Consider the following 15,072-nt stretch of genomic DNA (forward strand, 5'->3'; position numbering starts at 1 on the left):
CATATATGGACACAGTGAAGTCAGTGACTTTTCCTGGAGCGGAATCCCCGGCCAATTCGCCGGTGATTCCGCTTCAGAAGTCACTGTGTCCATATATGGACACAGTGAAGTCCGTGACTTCTCCTCGAGCGGAATCCCCGGCCACATCGGCAGGGATTCCGCTTCATTAGTCTCTGACGTCACTGTCCATATATGGACACAGTGAAGTCTGTGACTTCTCTTGGAGCGGAATCCCCGGCCACATCGGCGGGGATTCCGCTTCATTAGTCTCTGACGTCACTGTCCATATATGGACACAGTGAAGTCTGTGACTTCTCTTGGAGCGGAATCCCCGGCCAATTCGCCGGTGATTCCGCTTCAGAAGTCACTGTGTCCATATATGGATGGACACAGTGAAGTCTGTGACTTCTCCTGGAGCGGAATCCCCAAACCCGGGCTTGGGGATTACACTCCTACAGTGACCAAATAAACACCCTCCTCCTCCTCACATGTGCTTCGGACTGTGAGGAGGAAGAGAGAGCGAGCTACAGTAGACACGGCCGTCACAGTGCACACCGAAACCACATACTAAAACTTGCGCATGCGCAATGAAACTGCTGCTGAAGACGCAGCCATACCATTTAACAGAGCATGCGTGGTAGACACAACCACGCATGCTCTAAGCAGATGGGGAAAACACGTGGTACAGTTATGACGTAACCGTACACTGTGAAAACCGGAAACCGCAAACCGGAAGTTAGGCGCGAATGGACGGGTATGCACAGGAAGTGCAAATTTTACATGGACAAGCGGTCACATGACGGAAGAGGGGATACGACGATACAGCCAGCTAATCAAACGTAAGTACATTACAAAGTTAAATGTTTTTTATTGTTTAGTTTAATTAAAAGTAATTTTTTACTTCTGGAAAACCCCTTTAAGACGCCAGCTCTCATTTATGACTGGTTGATATAGGGAACTACACTACTATTCTCGTGCATAGTTATGATAAACAGCTCCCAATGTGTGAAAATTATTTGTATGAGAACTACAGGTTCCAATGAAATAAACCAGTTAACAGCAGCTCAGTAGATCAAAATCACGTACATGCTATCAGTATACAGTGCAGCCTGTATACATTGAGGGGAGATTCATCAAGACTAGTGTCCTAGTCCTGAGCAGAGAAGCTGGCCTTAGCCACAAATCAGGTTGCCACTTATCGGAGGTCGCCGTGAAGTGGCAAGTGGGATACAATTTGATCAAAATGTTAATGAAGAACCACATGTTCATTGATTAAAGGGGTTTTCCCATGAGAGACATTCATGACATATTCACAGGATATGTCATAAATGTCAGATAAATGCGAGTCCCACCTCTGGGACCCGCACCTATCTCTAGAACGTTGCCCCCTAAACCCCGTTCTACCTTTTTCTGCTCCCTCTGCCTCCTGGACACTTTCTGACTCTATGGTCAAGAGTTATAAAAACAGCATAGCTTGCTGAGCTACGCTGTTTCCGTAACTCCTATAATAGTGAATGGCCGTTACGGAAGCAGCGTAGCATGAGAGCTACGCAGTTTCTGTAACGACCATTCAGTTCTAAAGTGCTTACGGAAACAGCGTAGCGCCGCTGTTTCCTAATTCATGGTCAGAATTCACCTGCTTCTGCAGAATAGGTTTTAGGTGGCTGGAGGTGGGACCTGCATCTATCTGACATTTATGACATGCCCTGTGGATATGTCACAAATGCCTCTCATGGGAAAACCCCTTTAATATTGTGGATGTGCGGTCCTTAGTTTCTCCTCTTCAACTATTATATTTATAGATTCTTTCCCTTTTTTGCAATTTCTGGTACGAGCACTCCATACTTTTGACCCAGCTGATTTTAATTTAGGAATGACCTCATAAGTGTTTCTGCTCTTGTGCTCTCAGTTGGCCACTGGGGGCGCATCTAAAGTTGAGTTCATTCCATCTTTTCACTTGTTGTGGTGCCGTGTGGTGGTGTCTGTTGTTGTGGCACTGCACTTGTGGGAGGATGTGGCTTAGAGTCAAGGTTGGGTTGGCCTGGCAGCAGGGGTGCTTTTGGGCCTCTGGGTTGCACACTCTGTGGGTGCGGTATTGCAGTAGCGGGCGCCGCCGTGCGGTGCTGCAACCAATAGAGTAGGGACCCACTTATCAGAGGTCGCCGTGAAGTGGCAAGTGGGCTTAACTAAGAACCTCATGTCCATTGATTAACATTGTGGATGTGCGGTCCTTGTTTCTCCTCTTCAACCAGTACAAATCAGGTTGCAGTTTTAATTTTTCCATAATGGTCTGCTGCCTTAAAAATGAATGGTGTAATGTGCAGAAATAATTAAGACTACAGGGAAAAATGGCCTGATCAGCACCTTCAGCTACCATATTAGAAATCCTTGCTCTGAAAGTCAATCCCTGCTCTCCTCAGAGCAGAACAAACATAAAAAATACTTGTTATAAAAGAACAACTGTACTAAGAATCAGTGTCACCTATAGGGTTGTCACGATACCAGAATTTGGACTTCGATACCGATACTTCATGCAGTATTGCGATACTCGATACCAAAACGATACTTCGCCAACAATAATTTAAAAAAAATAATCCTTCCATTTTCTGATGTGAGGCACTCACATTAATAGTAATTAACATGTTCCTCAGTCATAATGGACAACATTGGGTTAACGTGTGAGGTACATGATTGGGTTAATTACTATTAATGTGAGGTACATGGAAGTTCAAAATTCATCACACTTTGTGCCTCACATTAATAAGTGAAAGAAAGCAGTTTTTATTTTAGAACAGCGTAAACATCATAAATGACGCTAGAAATTTGTTATTACGGTCACGACGATACAGAATGTGTGTATTTTATGTATTGAGACTTTATTGTAAAATAAATATTTTTTTTATTTAACCCCTTCACGACCAGCCCACGTAGATTAACGGGCTGCCGTGCTGGGCTTTTCTCCTGCAGCCCGTTAATTCACGTGGTGCCAGAACAGAGTGCACAGCGCTCTCCCTGTGCTCTGAATCTCTCAGCACACGCTGCTACTAGCAGCCTAAGTGCTGAGAGAAGACATCAGGACTGGATTGGTGTCGGTCCTGATGACGTGATCACCATGATAAAGCTATCATGGTGTTCACAGCAAAGTTTGTTGCAGCAGCAGCAAAGTTTGTTGCAGCAACAAACTTTCGTGCTGTTTGTTAGGGGGGATTCACACGAGCGTGTATTCGGTCCGTGCGGGCTGCGTGGTTTTCACGCGGCACGCATGGACCAATACAAGTCTATGGGGCAGTACAGACAGTCCGTGCTTTTTGCGCAGCGTTTGTCTGCTGCGCAAAAAGCGCGACAGGTTCAATAACTCTGCGTATTTCGCGCATCACGCACCCATTGAAGTCAATGGGTGCGTGAAAATCACGCGCACCACACGGAAGCACTTCCGTGGGACGAGCGTGATTCGCGCAACAGCAGTGAAAAGGATGAATGAAAACAGAAAAGCACCACGTGCTTTTCTGTTTCCAAGCATCCAAACGGAGTGTCTTTGCGAGGAGCGAACCCCGACAACCGAGGCAAACTTCACCGGGTTCGGCCAAACTCGTTTTGGCCGAACCCGGCAAAAAAATTTCCGGTCCGCGACGTCGGGAGAGATTCACTGTGCATGGTGCTGAAAGAGTTAAACTGTTTCAGCACCATGGACAGTGACTTGCGATCCCAAAATACATGAACCTGTAAAAAAACGAAGTTCTAACTTACCGATTACTCCTGTCTCCTTCCTGCAGTCCGACCTCCCGGGATGACACTTCAGTTCAAGTGACAGCTCCAGCCAATCACAGGCCAAGCACAGGCTGCAGCCAATCACAGGCTGCAGCGGTAACTTGGACTGCCGCGTCATCCAGGGAGGTGGGGCCCGATGTCAAGAGAGGCGCGTCACCAAGGACGCGTCACCAAGGACGCGTCACCAAGGCAACGGCCGGGAAGTTCTCGGTAAGTAGGAACTTTATCTTTTTTTTTTTACAGGTTTTTCGCTGTTGTGTTCGGCATTCACTGTCGAGGGTGCTGAAAGAGTTAGCTCTTTCAGCACCTTGGACAGTGACGGGCGTCGACAAGCCTCATCTCTATGATGCCGGCTGCGCGAAAATCACGCAGCCGCGCATCAGACACGCATGACACACGCAGCTGTCAAATGGTTTTTGCGCTCGCAAAACGCCGCGTTGTTTGCGCGCGCAAAAACGCAACGCTCGTGTGAATCTCCCCTTACACTGTTTCTCCTCCCTCCCTGTCAGATCGTTCTGAGACAGTGAGAGAGAAGAAGCTGTGCCGAGCAGCTGCTGTGTGTCTCATATAAAGACACACCGACTATGAAACACACAAAAAACACCTCCACATAGTTTAGTGTAGGCATAGTTTAGGTAGATAGTACTCAGACTAGGACAATTAATTAGTTAATTAACAATCAATTAGGGCTTATAATGTGTGTGTGTATATATATATATATATATATATACACATACACACACACACACACACACACACACACATTATATGAATATATATATATCTGTCTCTCTCTCTATATATTTACATCTATAAAATTATATAGATATATATTTATATACTGTGTGTGTATGTGTGTATATATATATATATATATATATACACACACACACACACACACATACACGTCTATATTATATATATATATATATATATATATATATATATATATATATATACACACAGACACACACGTAATATATATTATATATAGACATATTTGAAATTTGTTAATACTAAAAATTAATAATTAGGGATGTTATATATCTATATCATCATATAGATATATACGTACATGTAATATATACGTATACACACATATACTTATATAAATCTCTTCATATATTTTACACGTCTGTAAATTCTAAATACATTGATTCATTGTTAGGCTGTGTTCACACTGAATTTTTTGCAGGAGGAAAATTCCTCCTGCAAAAACTGCTCCGGACGTTTTTTGCACAGTGGTTTGCCAAAAACTCGTCAAAACACTCGTCGAGGTGTTTTTTTTTACCCTTCTGACTGATTGAAATGGGGTTTTGGAGGCGGAAACCGCCTCAAGATAGGTCATGTCGCTTCTTTTTACCGCAATGCGTTTTTTTTGCTCACGGTAAAAAAGCTCATCCAACTCCCATTGAAATCAATGGGAGACATTTTCGGGCGGTTTTTGACAAGTTTTGCGGAGCGGTTTCCGCGCCGAGAAACTTGTAAAAAAAACTCTGTGTGAACAGGGCCTTAGGGTTGTTCAGAAAATTATTGATCAATGGATTAGTGGACTTTTTCTTTGTTACTTTTATTAAAACTGTTACAAAAAATAAGTTAAAAAAAAAATAGCACGCAAGTTATATACCACTTAAGAGGCATTTGCTCTCTTGGATTCTGATAGTGAATGGGGTCACTTTTGGGGGGTTTCTGCTGTTTTGGTCCCTCGAGGGCGTTGCAAATGGGACATGGCACCGAAAACCATTAGGGTATGTGCACACACACTAATTACGTCCGTAATTGACGGACGTATTTCGGCCGCAAGTCCCGGACCGAACACAGTGCAGGGAGCCGGGCTCCTAGCATCATACTTATGTACGACGCTAGGAGTCCCTGCCTCTCTGCAGGACAACTGTCCCGTACTGTAATCATGTTTTCAGTACGGGACAGTAGTTCCACGGAGAGGCAGGGACTCCTAGCATCGTACATAAGTATGATGCTAGGAGCCCGGCTCCCTGCACTGTGTTCGGTCCACTACTTGCGGCCGAAATACGTCCGTCAATTACGGACGTAATTAGTGTGTGTGCACATACCCTTATAGCAAAATTTGAGCTCCAAAACCCAAATGGCGCTCCTTCCCTTCTGAGGGCTGTAATGTGTTCAAATATAAGTTTATGACCACATATGGGGTATTGCCGTAATCAGGATAAATTTCTTTACAAATGTTGGGGCGCTTTTTCTCCTTTATTCCTTGCAGAAATTAAAAAATGTCTATGTTTCTTCAGAAGAAATGTAGATTTTCATTTTCACAGACTAACGCCAATAAATTCAGCAAAAAACCTGTGGGGTTAAAATGCTCACTATAAAACTAGATAAATTCCTTGAGGGGTCTAGTTTCCAAAATGGGGTCACTTTTTGGGGGTTTCCACTGTTTAGGCACCACAAGACCTCTTCAATCCAGACATGGAGCCTAAAATATATTGTAATAAAAAGGAGGCTTCAAAATCCACTGGGTGCTCCTTTGCTTCTGAGGCCGGTGTTTCAGTCCATTGGGACACTAGGGCCACATGTGGGATATTTCTAAAAACTGCAGAATCTGGGAAATAGGTATTGAGTTGTGTTTCTCTGGTAAAACCTTCTGTGTTACAGATTTTTTTCTATTACAAATGAATTTCTGCAAAAAAAATTACATTTGTAAATTTCCCCTCTACTTTGCTTTAGTTCCTGTGAAATGTCTAAAGGGTTAAGAAACTTCCTGAATGCTGTTTTGAATACTTTGAGGGGTGAAGTTTTTAAAATGGGGTGAATTATGGGGAGTTTCTAATATATAAGGCCCTCAAAGCCACTTCAGAACTGAACTGGTCCCTGAAAAAATAGGTTTTGGAAATTTCTTGAAAATGAGAGAAATTGCTGCTAAAGTTCTAAGTCTTGTAACGTCCTATAAAAATAAAAGGACGTTCAAAAAATGATGCAAACATAAAGTAGACATATGGGGGATGTTAACTAGTAACTATTGTGTGTGGTATTAATATCTGTTTTGCAAGGAGATACATTCAAATTTAGAAAAATGCTATTTTTTGCAAATTTTCTATAAATTTTGGTGTTTTTCACAAATAAATATTGAATTTATCGACCAAATTTTTTTACAGACGTAAAGTACAATATGTCACGAGAAAACAATCTCAGAATCGCTTGGATAGGTAAAAGCAATCCGGAGTTATTACCACATAAAGTGACACGTCAGATTTGAAAAAATCGCCTGCGTCCACAAGGCCAAAACAGGCTCAGTCCTGAAGGGGTTAATATTACTTTATTATTTTTTTTACTTTTTCATTTTTTAAATTTAATGTACTGGCATATATCAATCTATATACCAGTACAATAGCCTGTGTACTGATAGCATCAGGGAAATGTTGTTATGACATACCTAAGTATACCCTAAGAACAGGAAATATGGTCAGACAGCCTTGGGGTTCTTCAATGGACTGCTGTCTGCCCATATATGGTATGTCCCTCAATCGAGTCACAGGAATTCCCTGTGACGCGATCCAATGGGCATCCCCCTTCTCATTTTCCCCTTGAATGCTGCGGTCAGCTTTGATCGCAGCATTCAAGGGAATAGCGGCGGAGATGAGAAGTTTCTCTGATCTCCGCCATTAGAGCTGGGCTGAGGCTGTGTAATACAGCCATTGCCCCGCTCCTGACAACAAGTGTGCGCGCGCGGTCAGTATGAGGCGATGCGACCAGCGCTGCACTAATGAGCGGCGACGCAGGCACTGAAGACAGAGAACATGGGGGTGTTTTGTAGTGCGCCCGCCATGTTCTGTCTTCAGTGCCGGCGCTCATTAGTGCAGCGCTTGCCACATCACATCATGCTGACCGCGTGTGCACACTTGTCAGGACTCAGGAGCGGGGCAATGACTGTATTACACAGCCGCAGCAATGCTCTAACAACATAGGATACTAAACTGTGGGCCGCACAGCTTAGTATCGAAATACATGAATTAACGGTATTGAACCGTTTGAGGGTGCACGGTATCGAAACAGTATCAAAATTTCGATGCATCGTGCAACGTTAGTTACCTATAGCAGCCAATCAGGTCAATGCTTTTATTCTCAAACATGTTCTGAAAAAACCGAAGCTGCAATCTGATTGGTTGCTCTAGAAACACGGCACCCATTTCTAGAAAAAAATGAATATATCGAGACCCATGTAACTAAAAGCAGAGTATAATTAAATACATTAATATGAACATTATTAAACTAAGCAAAATAAAGACTAATACATCCTAGAAATTGCATTACTAGAAGCATTGCACAAACTGTAAAGGCCAGGTTTACACATAATCGACAGTGTGGCCCAAGCCGGCAAAACAAAGGCTGGCATGAATATCAGCTAAAAAATCATTGATCATAGAACTTTTCTATTTTATTTTCACGCTTCCAGTGGAAATTTACGGAAATGGCTTTTTCTGTTCTCCATGGCCCCTCACTATAGCTAAATGAGATAATGAAGATGGCACCCAAGATTGAATATTTTTGGGACACAGTGGAGGGAGCTTTCAGCTGCCTGCCTTTCTTTTTCCCAGATTAGTATTGAGCACAGACCTTTTATTTAAACATACGTCAATATGTAGTAAGTGTGGGTCAGACCGCTGGGGTCCCCATTGATCACAACAAAGATGGGGTCATTGAAGTGAAAGGGGCTAAGATGCAATACCACAGTGCATGGAGGAGAGTGGAACTGTATCTGGTAAAACTACGAAGGGGCCACAGTGATCTCCATGTGTTGCGGCGCCCTATGGTTCTCATTAAGGGGTCACAGTGGAGCGATAGCATATTGATGGCATATCCTAGGGATATGCCCGGAGTCCAGAAAAGCTTGGAACCCCTTACCACATTGATTACTATAAAAAAATAAAAATATGTTTTTTCTTACCTCAACACCTCCCATCCATTTAGGTTCATCGAAAAATTCAGCACATAATATATCCTGTGACTGGTCGTTTCCAATGACATGATAAAAGAGCTTCTGATGAAGATTGGTGGATGTTTCTGTACCTTTATTTTTTAGAAAAAAAAAAGTCAAATATTTAAAAACAGTAAAAATGAAAACTAAATGAACAATGTATATGAAACTGCCAGCTGTAAGCGTTTAGTTACATGAATGACTTTCAGACTCTTTTGGTCAGTTACTAACAAGAAAAATCCCCGATTGCTAAAAAGAAGCGGTCAGTAAGTGCAAGTGAGCCTAGAGACTGTTGAGAAGAGCAAGAAGGAGCATGAACTGCTGAGAAGAGGAAGAAGGAGCTATAATTCTCTGATGATTACACTTTCCTGGTCTTGTCCATGCTTAGTATCAAGAGGAACACAGGGCCTGCTGGAACATGTAGTCCACATTGAAAGAACTGAGATACAGTCCAAAATACTACGGTAAATAGTTATTGCCATTACAGAAAGACATAAGACTGCCTGGACGACCACTAATCCTAAATCTAGTTCTGCAGCCCCTTTAGGCCTCTGCCACACACAGAATTTTTCTGGAAATTAAAACTGCATCAAAAATGCTTCCAAAAAGTACGGCATTATTAAAATGTAACATGCGTTTTTTTTATGGCCTTTTTAGTTGCGTTTTTCATTCAGTATCATTTTGAAAATGCTTGTTTTATGGTATTTTTGAAGTCCTATAAGGAAGTCTATTGGAAAAAACACGATATACAGAGCATGCAGCGTTTGGAAAAAAAACAAACTAGATTATAATGTAACATCTGTCTGCACCAAAAAAAAACACCACCAAAAACGCAGCAAAATGTAGAGAAACGCTACGCTGTGTGTGAATCCAGCCTTACTGTTTTCTCTGCACAGTGGCTTTCCTGTCCATCAGTAGTTCAGGGAACTACAGCACAGCTTTATTCAAGTTAATAGGGTCGTGAAGAAGTTCCCTGCACAGCGGGTGGCCGGTAGCACAGCTGCAAAAAGGTTTGAAAGAACCGTAGCGCTAAAACAGTGCTATAGGAGTGCTGTGGCCTCTTCAATTTCAGGATTAAATAGTGATAGCATAAGCTATAGTGTCGCAATTAATAGCAATTTTGTATTGATCTTTCTTGATTTTAGTAAATTCAAGAGGCTCTGTCACCACATTATAAGTGCCCTATCTCCTACATAAGGAGATGGGCGCTGTAATGTAGGTGACAGTAATGCTTTTTATTTTAAAAAAACCGATCTATTTTCACCACTTTATTAGCGATTTTAGATTTATGCTAATGAGTTGCTTAATGCCCAAGTGGGCATATTTTTACTTTAGACCAAGTGGGCGTTGTACAGAGGAGTGTATGACGCTGACCAATCAGCATCATGCACTCCTCTCCATTCATTTACTCAGCGCATAGGGATCCTGCTAGATCCTTATGTGCTGTCTTATACTAACACATTAACAATACTGAAGTGTTTAGACAGTGAATAGACATTTCACGGGATGTCTATTCACAATCCCTGCACTTCGTTACTCTGTCTGTGGTAGTTACAGTAGAGGAAGCGTGATCTCGCTGTAAATGACAGGTTACAACGGGATCACGCTTCCTCTGCTGTAACTACCATAGAAACAGTAACGAAGTGCAGAGATTGTGAAAAGACATCACGTGGAATGTCTATTCACTGTCTAAACACTTCAGTATCGTTAATGTGTTAGTGTAAGACAGCACATAAGGATCTAGCAGGATTCCTATGCGCTGAGTAAATGAATGGAGAGGAGTGCATGACAGCTGATTGGTCAGCGTCATACACTCCTCTGTACAACGCCCACTTGGGCATTAAGCAACTCATTAGCATAAATCTAAAATCGCTAATAATGTGGTAAAAATAGATCGTTTTTTTTAAATAAAAAGAACTGCTGTCACCTACATTACAGCGCCCATCTCCTTATGTAGGATACAGGGCACTTATAATGTGGTGACAGAGCCTCTTTAAGTTCAATATTTCCCAGACTTCAGTAGTCGGTTTAGATGTTCACAAACATTCTCAGATCACAAAAACTTCTACAGCTTATTGTAAACAGTAGACACATTTCTCTCTATGTAACAGCATGATAGAGGTCCTCCTGTAGTATGACAATGCGAAGGGGCAGCAGAGACTGTCCTCATATCATGGGGTCAGAGTGCTAGGCATGGTAAAATGGGATGCAAGAGCGGCTGGAAAGTACTGCAAAGTGAGGGCATATATCACAATAGTGAGAGCCCCCAAACATAGCAGTAACAGACAGGAAAATCTATATTGGTTTGAAAAAGGCCCACCAAGGCCGAAACTTTAATGGAGCTAAGCCGCAATATCAGTTACGACCCATGGACAGGTGTGGTGCTGTTTTCGGAAGAAAGCAGCCATGTTTTTCTAATCCTGGGAACCCCTTTAAAGAGGCTCTGTCACCACATTATAAGTGCTCTATCTTCTACATAAGGAGATTGGCGCTGTAATGTAGGTGACAGTAATGCTTTTTATTTAGAAAAACAATCTATTTTTACCACTTTATAAGCGATTTTTAGCTTTATGCGAATTAGTTTCTTAATGCCCAAGTGGGCGTGTTTTTACTTTAGACCAAGTGGGCGTTGTACAGAGGAGTGTATGCCGCTGACCAATCAGCGTCATACACTTCTCTCCGTTCATTTACACTGCAAATAGCGATATAGTTATATCATTATGTGCAGCCACATACACAAACACTAACATTACTGCAGTGTCCGGACAATGAATATACATCACTACCAGCCTGGACGTGATGTGTATTCAGAATCCTGACATTCTGAATCCTGAGATTACAGCAAGGCAAACGTAAGCTCGGTTGAAATGACAGGTTACATTGTAATCTCGCGAGATTACGCTTGCCTTACTGTAAATCTCACAGAGACGCTACAGAAGTGTCAGGATTCTGAATACACATCACGTCCTGGCTGGAGGTAATGTATATTCATTATCAGGACACTGCAGTAACGTTATAGTGTGTTTATGTGGCTGCACATAGCGATATAACTATATCGCTGGTGCTGTATAAATGAATGGAGAGAAGTGCATGACGCTGATTGGTCAGAATCATACACTCCTCTGTACAACGCCCACATGGTCTAAAGTAAAAACATGCCCACTTGGGCATTAAGAAACTCATTAGCATAAATCTAAAGTCGCTAATAAAGTGGTGAAAACAGATCGTTTTAAAAAAAATAAAAAGCATTACTGTCACCTACATTATAGCGCCGATCTCCTTATGTAGAAGATAGGGCACTTTAATGTGGTGACAGAGCCTCTTTAAGTCTAAGTCCATATCCAGTAGTTTGGATATTGACTCATTTTTCCACTGCATCTAATTAACACTAAAGGGTCTTGCACACGACCGTGTGTGCAGGCCAAGTCCCGTCCGTGATCCGTGGAAAGATAGGACATGTTCTATCTTTCCACGGACCAGAGTCAGGTCCGTTTTCACTGACCCCAGTCACCCACTGAAGTGAATGGGTCCGTGAATACTATCGGGTGCCACTCGGATGCCGTGAACTACGGCCCGAGTGGCACTCTGTCGTGTGTAATGGGACTAAGGATTGATTATAACTTTGACTGTGTAATGATAGATACTCTTTACAGCAGACTTTAACATAACTCACCATCACTTTTGCCTTCTTGTTTAGGATAAGAGTTGTAGAACATCCCAAGACCATCATGGGTCCAAGACATGCAGCTAAATTTCACTCTTTCCAGAACATCCTGGAGTTCTTCCCTGTTGCCGACTTTCATAAATTTGATTGTAACCCAATCAGAGCCACTGTTACTTAACCCATAGGCAAAATATTCTCCATCTTCGGTGAATGCATAGCCTGGACAAAAGGTACAATGCTCAATTATTACTTCAAAATAGACAAAGATACTAAAACAGAACTACTGCAGTCCAATATAAAATTCAGCAGTACTACATATAGAATATAGACCCTCATCATTTAGAGATAATGACAAATAAGTGTCAGAGTACTGTACTTCTGAATGGCTCAGACCACAGATCATCCATTGCTCGATTGAGCACTAGATGCATTTAAGGGCTATGTAAACCTGTGAGCTCTTTTTTTTTTTTTTTTTAAATTAAACAACGTATTAGAGGATTTAAAACAACTTTTTAATTGGTTTTTAATAAAAGTAATTTTTACTTTTTGAGATAGAGCTTCTATGTATCCTGTATGCATAAAAGCCTTATCTTGCATTCAGAGCTGAATACATCAGGTCCGTGGGACTGACGGCTTCGGTGACAGCAGGTCCTGTGTGTCTCTGACACACAGGATCCACCGGTTATTGATCACATCTTAGTAATCTACTTAGATGTGATCAATAACAAATGGATCCTGTGTGTCAGAGAAATTTTATGTGTCGCCATATTCTGAGAGCCATAACTTTTTTTATCGCTGCAAATCCGCAACGTAACACAGTGCAGATGTGATCACACAGGTAATGAGCTGACAATCTGTGTGTCTGTCACATGTGACCATGACAGAAATTTTTACCCACTGGAAGAAAACAATTCTAGTTCCTATTGAATGACTGCAAGCAGACATCGTAAAAACCTTGAGTTATTAATACAGAAAGCATATTGGAAACTCACATCACTTTTCATCATGCAATGAATAATCTTTATGTACTGGAACTGTAATATCCCCTTAATATTTCATATTAATAATATCTAATATTTTCACCTGATTATTTATTATTACTTATTCATCTCAAATTTATAACATTTACTCAAAACAACTTAGAAAGTCATAATGACTTTTTTTTCTCCCAATTAATTGAATATAAAGTGGTTGAATCAGAAGAAAGTTATCTAACCTCGCAATGCAATTGTGCCATCTTCAGAAAATTTATTAGGATCTAGAAAAACCTGAGGTTCGGCATCTAGAGAATCTTGAACATACATCACTCTTTGATTCTGTAGGCCGGAGTTGTAGAAATAGAAATACCTTAAATGTGATAGAAAAACATAGTGTTACTTAGTGCAATAAAATACAATGTCAATACATTGTTACTTAAAGGACGAGTGTCACGGAAAAAAATTTTTTGATATCAATTTGCATTTAGTGTTTTATTATAAAATCTTTTATTTATGTGTGTGTGTTTTACTTTTTTCTAACTTTTACTTCACTATGGGGGCTGCCATTTTGTTTTTCATCTCTGTATGTGTCGATTAACGACACATACAGAGATGGAATACGGCAGCTACAGTGCATAGGAGTCAATGAACGGGAGCCGTTCCATTGACTTTGCTCTATGGCTCTGTGCTGCGCAGACGCAGGTCAGAGTCACACAGAGCAGAGCAGCTGTTTGCAGGGAGAGAGCAGGCGCCATCTTGAAGACCAGCTGCACTGCAAGTAAGAGGTGTGTCTCTGCATGTCCCACTCTCTACCTCACAGACCCCTGCTCTCGTGACCCCCGAAGGGGCCCCCCCCTCCCCCTTGTGTGAAGGACACATGATGAAACTGTACTGGGAAAGCCCTGAACGATAAATCTCTAGTTGTGCTGAGACTGTTTGGGGATGTGACTAATGAACCTCTCAGTCTCAGCACAACTAGAGAGATTTATCGTTCAGGGGTCTGGGAAAGCTGGGTGACCACCATTACCCCTCCTACTGGAGTGTGAGATTCATTAGTCACATCCCCAAACACACTCCAGTAGGAGTAATGGTGGTCACCCAGCTTTCCCAGACCCCTGAATGATAAATCTCTCTAGTTGTGCTGAGACTGAGAGGTTCATTAGTCACATTCCCAAACAGTCTCAGAACAACTAGAGAGATTTATCGTTCAGGGGTCTGGGAAAGCTGGGTGACCACCATTACCCCTCCTACCGGAGTGTGAGAGGTTCATTAGTCACATCCCCAAACACACTCCAGTAGGAGGGGCAATGGTGGTCACCCAGCTTTCCCAGACCCCTGAACGATAAATCTCTCTAGTTGTGCTGAGACTGAGAGGTTCATTAGTCACATTCCCAAACAGTCTCAGAACAACTAGAGAGATTTATCGTTCAGGGGTCTGGGAAAGCTGGGTGAGCACCATTACCCCTCCTACTGGAGTGTGAAATTCATTAGTCACATCCCCAAACACACTCCAGTAGGAGTAATGGTGGTCACCCAGCTTTCCCAGACCCCTAAACGATAAATCTCTCTAGTTGTGCTGAGACTGAGAGGTTCATTAGTCACATTCACAAACAGTCTCAGCACAACTAGAGAGATTTACCGTTCAGGGGTCTGGGAAAGCTGGGTGACCACCATTACCCCTCCTACTGGAGTGTGAGAGGTTCATTAGTCACATC

At 42.1% G+C, this 15,072-nt stretch overlaps 1 protein-coding gene across 1 annotated transcript in view; it reads right to left on the reverse strand.

Annotated features, from left to right (window-relative positions):
- The window catches only part of PREP (prolyl endopeptidase), a 129,215-nt gene that overhangs the window by 99,675 nt on the left and 14,468 nt on the right, over positions 1-15,072 (reverse strand). The window contains exons 4-6 of the mRNA XM_075864206.1: positions 13,597-13,727; positions 12,390-12,599; positions 8,687-8,808 (exon numbers count right to left, since the gene is read on the reverse strand). Coding sequence (XP_075720321.1) covers positions 8,687-8,808; positions 12,390-12,599; positions 13,597-13,727 — 463 coding nt within the window. The remainder of the gene's footprint in view (positions 1-8,686; positions 8,809-12,389; positions 12,600-13,596; positions 13,728-15,072) is intronic.

The sequence above is a fragment of the Rhinoderma darwinii genome, chromosome 4 (genome assembly GCF_050947455.1).
Source record: "Rhinoderma darwinii isolate aRhiDar2 chromosome 4, aRhiDar2.hap1, whole genome shotgun sequence".
Classification (NCBI taxonomy): domain Eukaryota; kingdom Metazoa; phylum Chordata; class Amphibia; order Anura; family Rhinodermatidae; genus Rhinoderma; species Rhinoderma darwinii.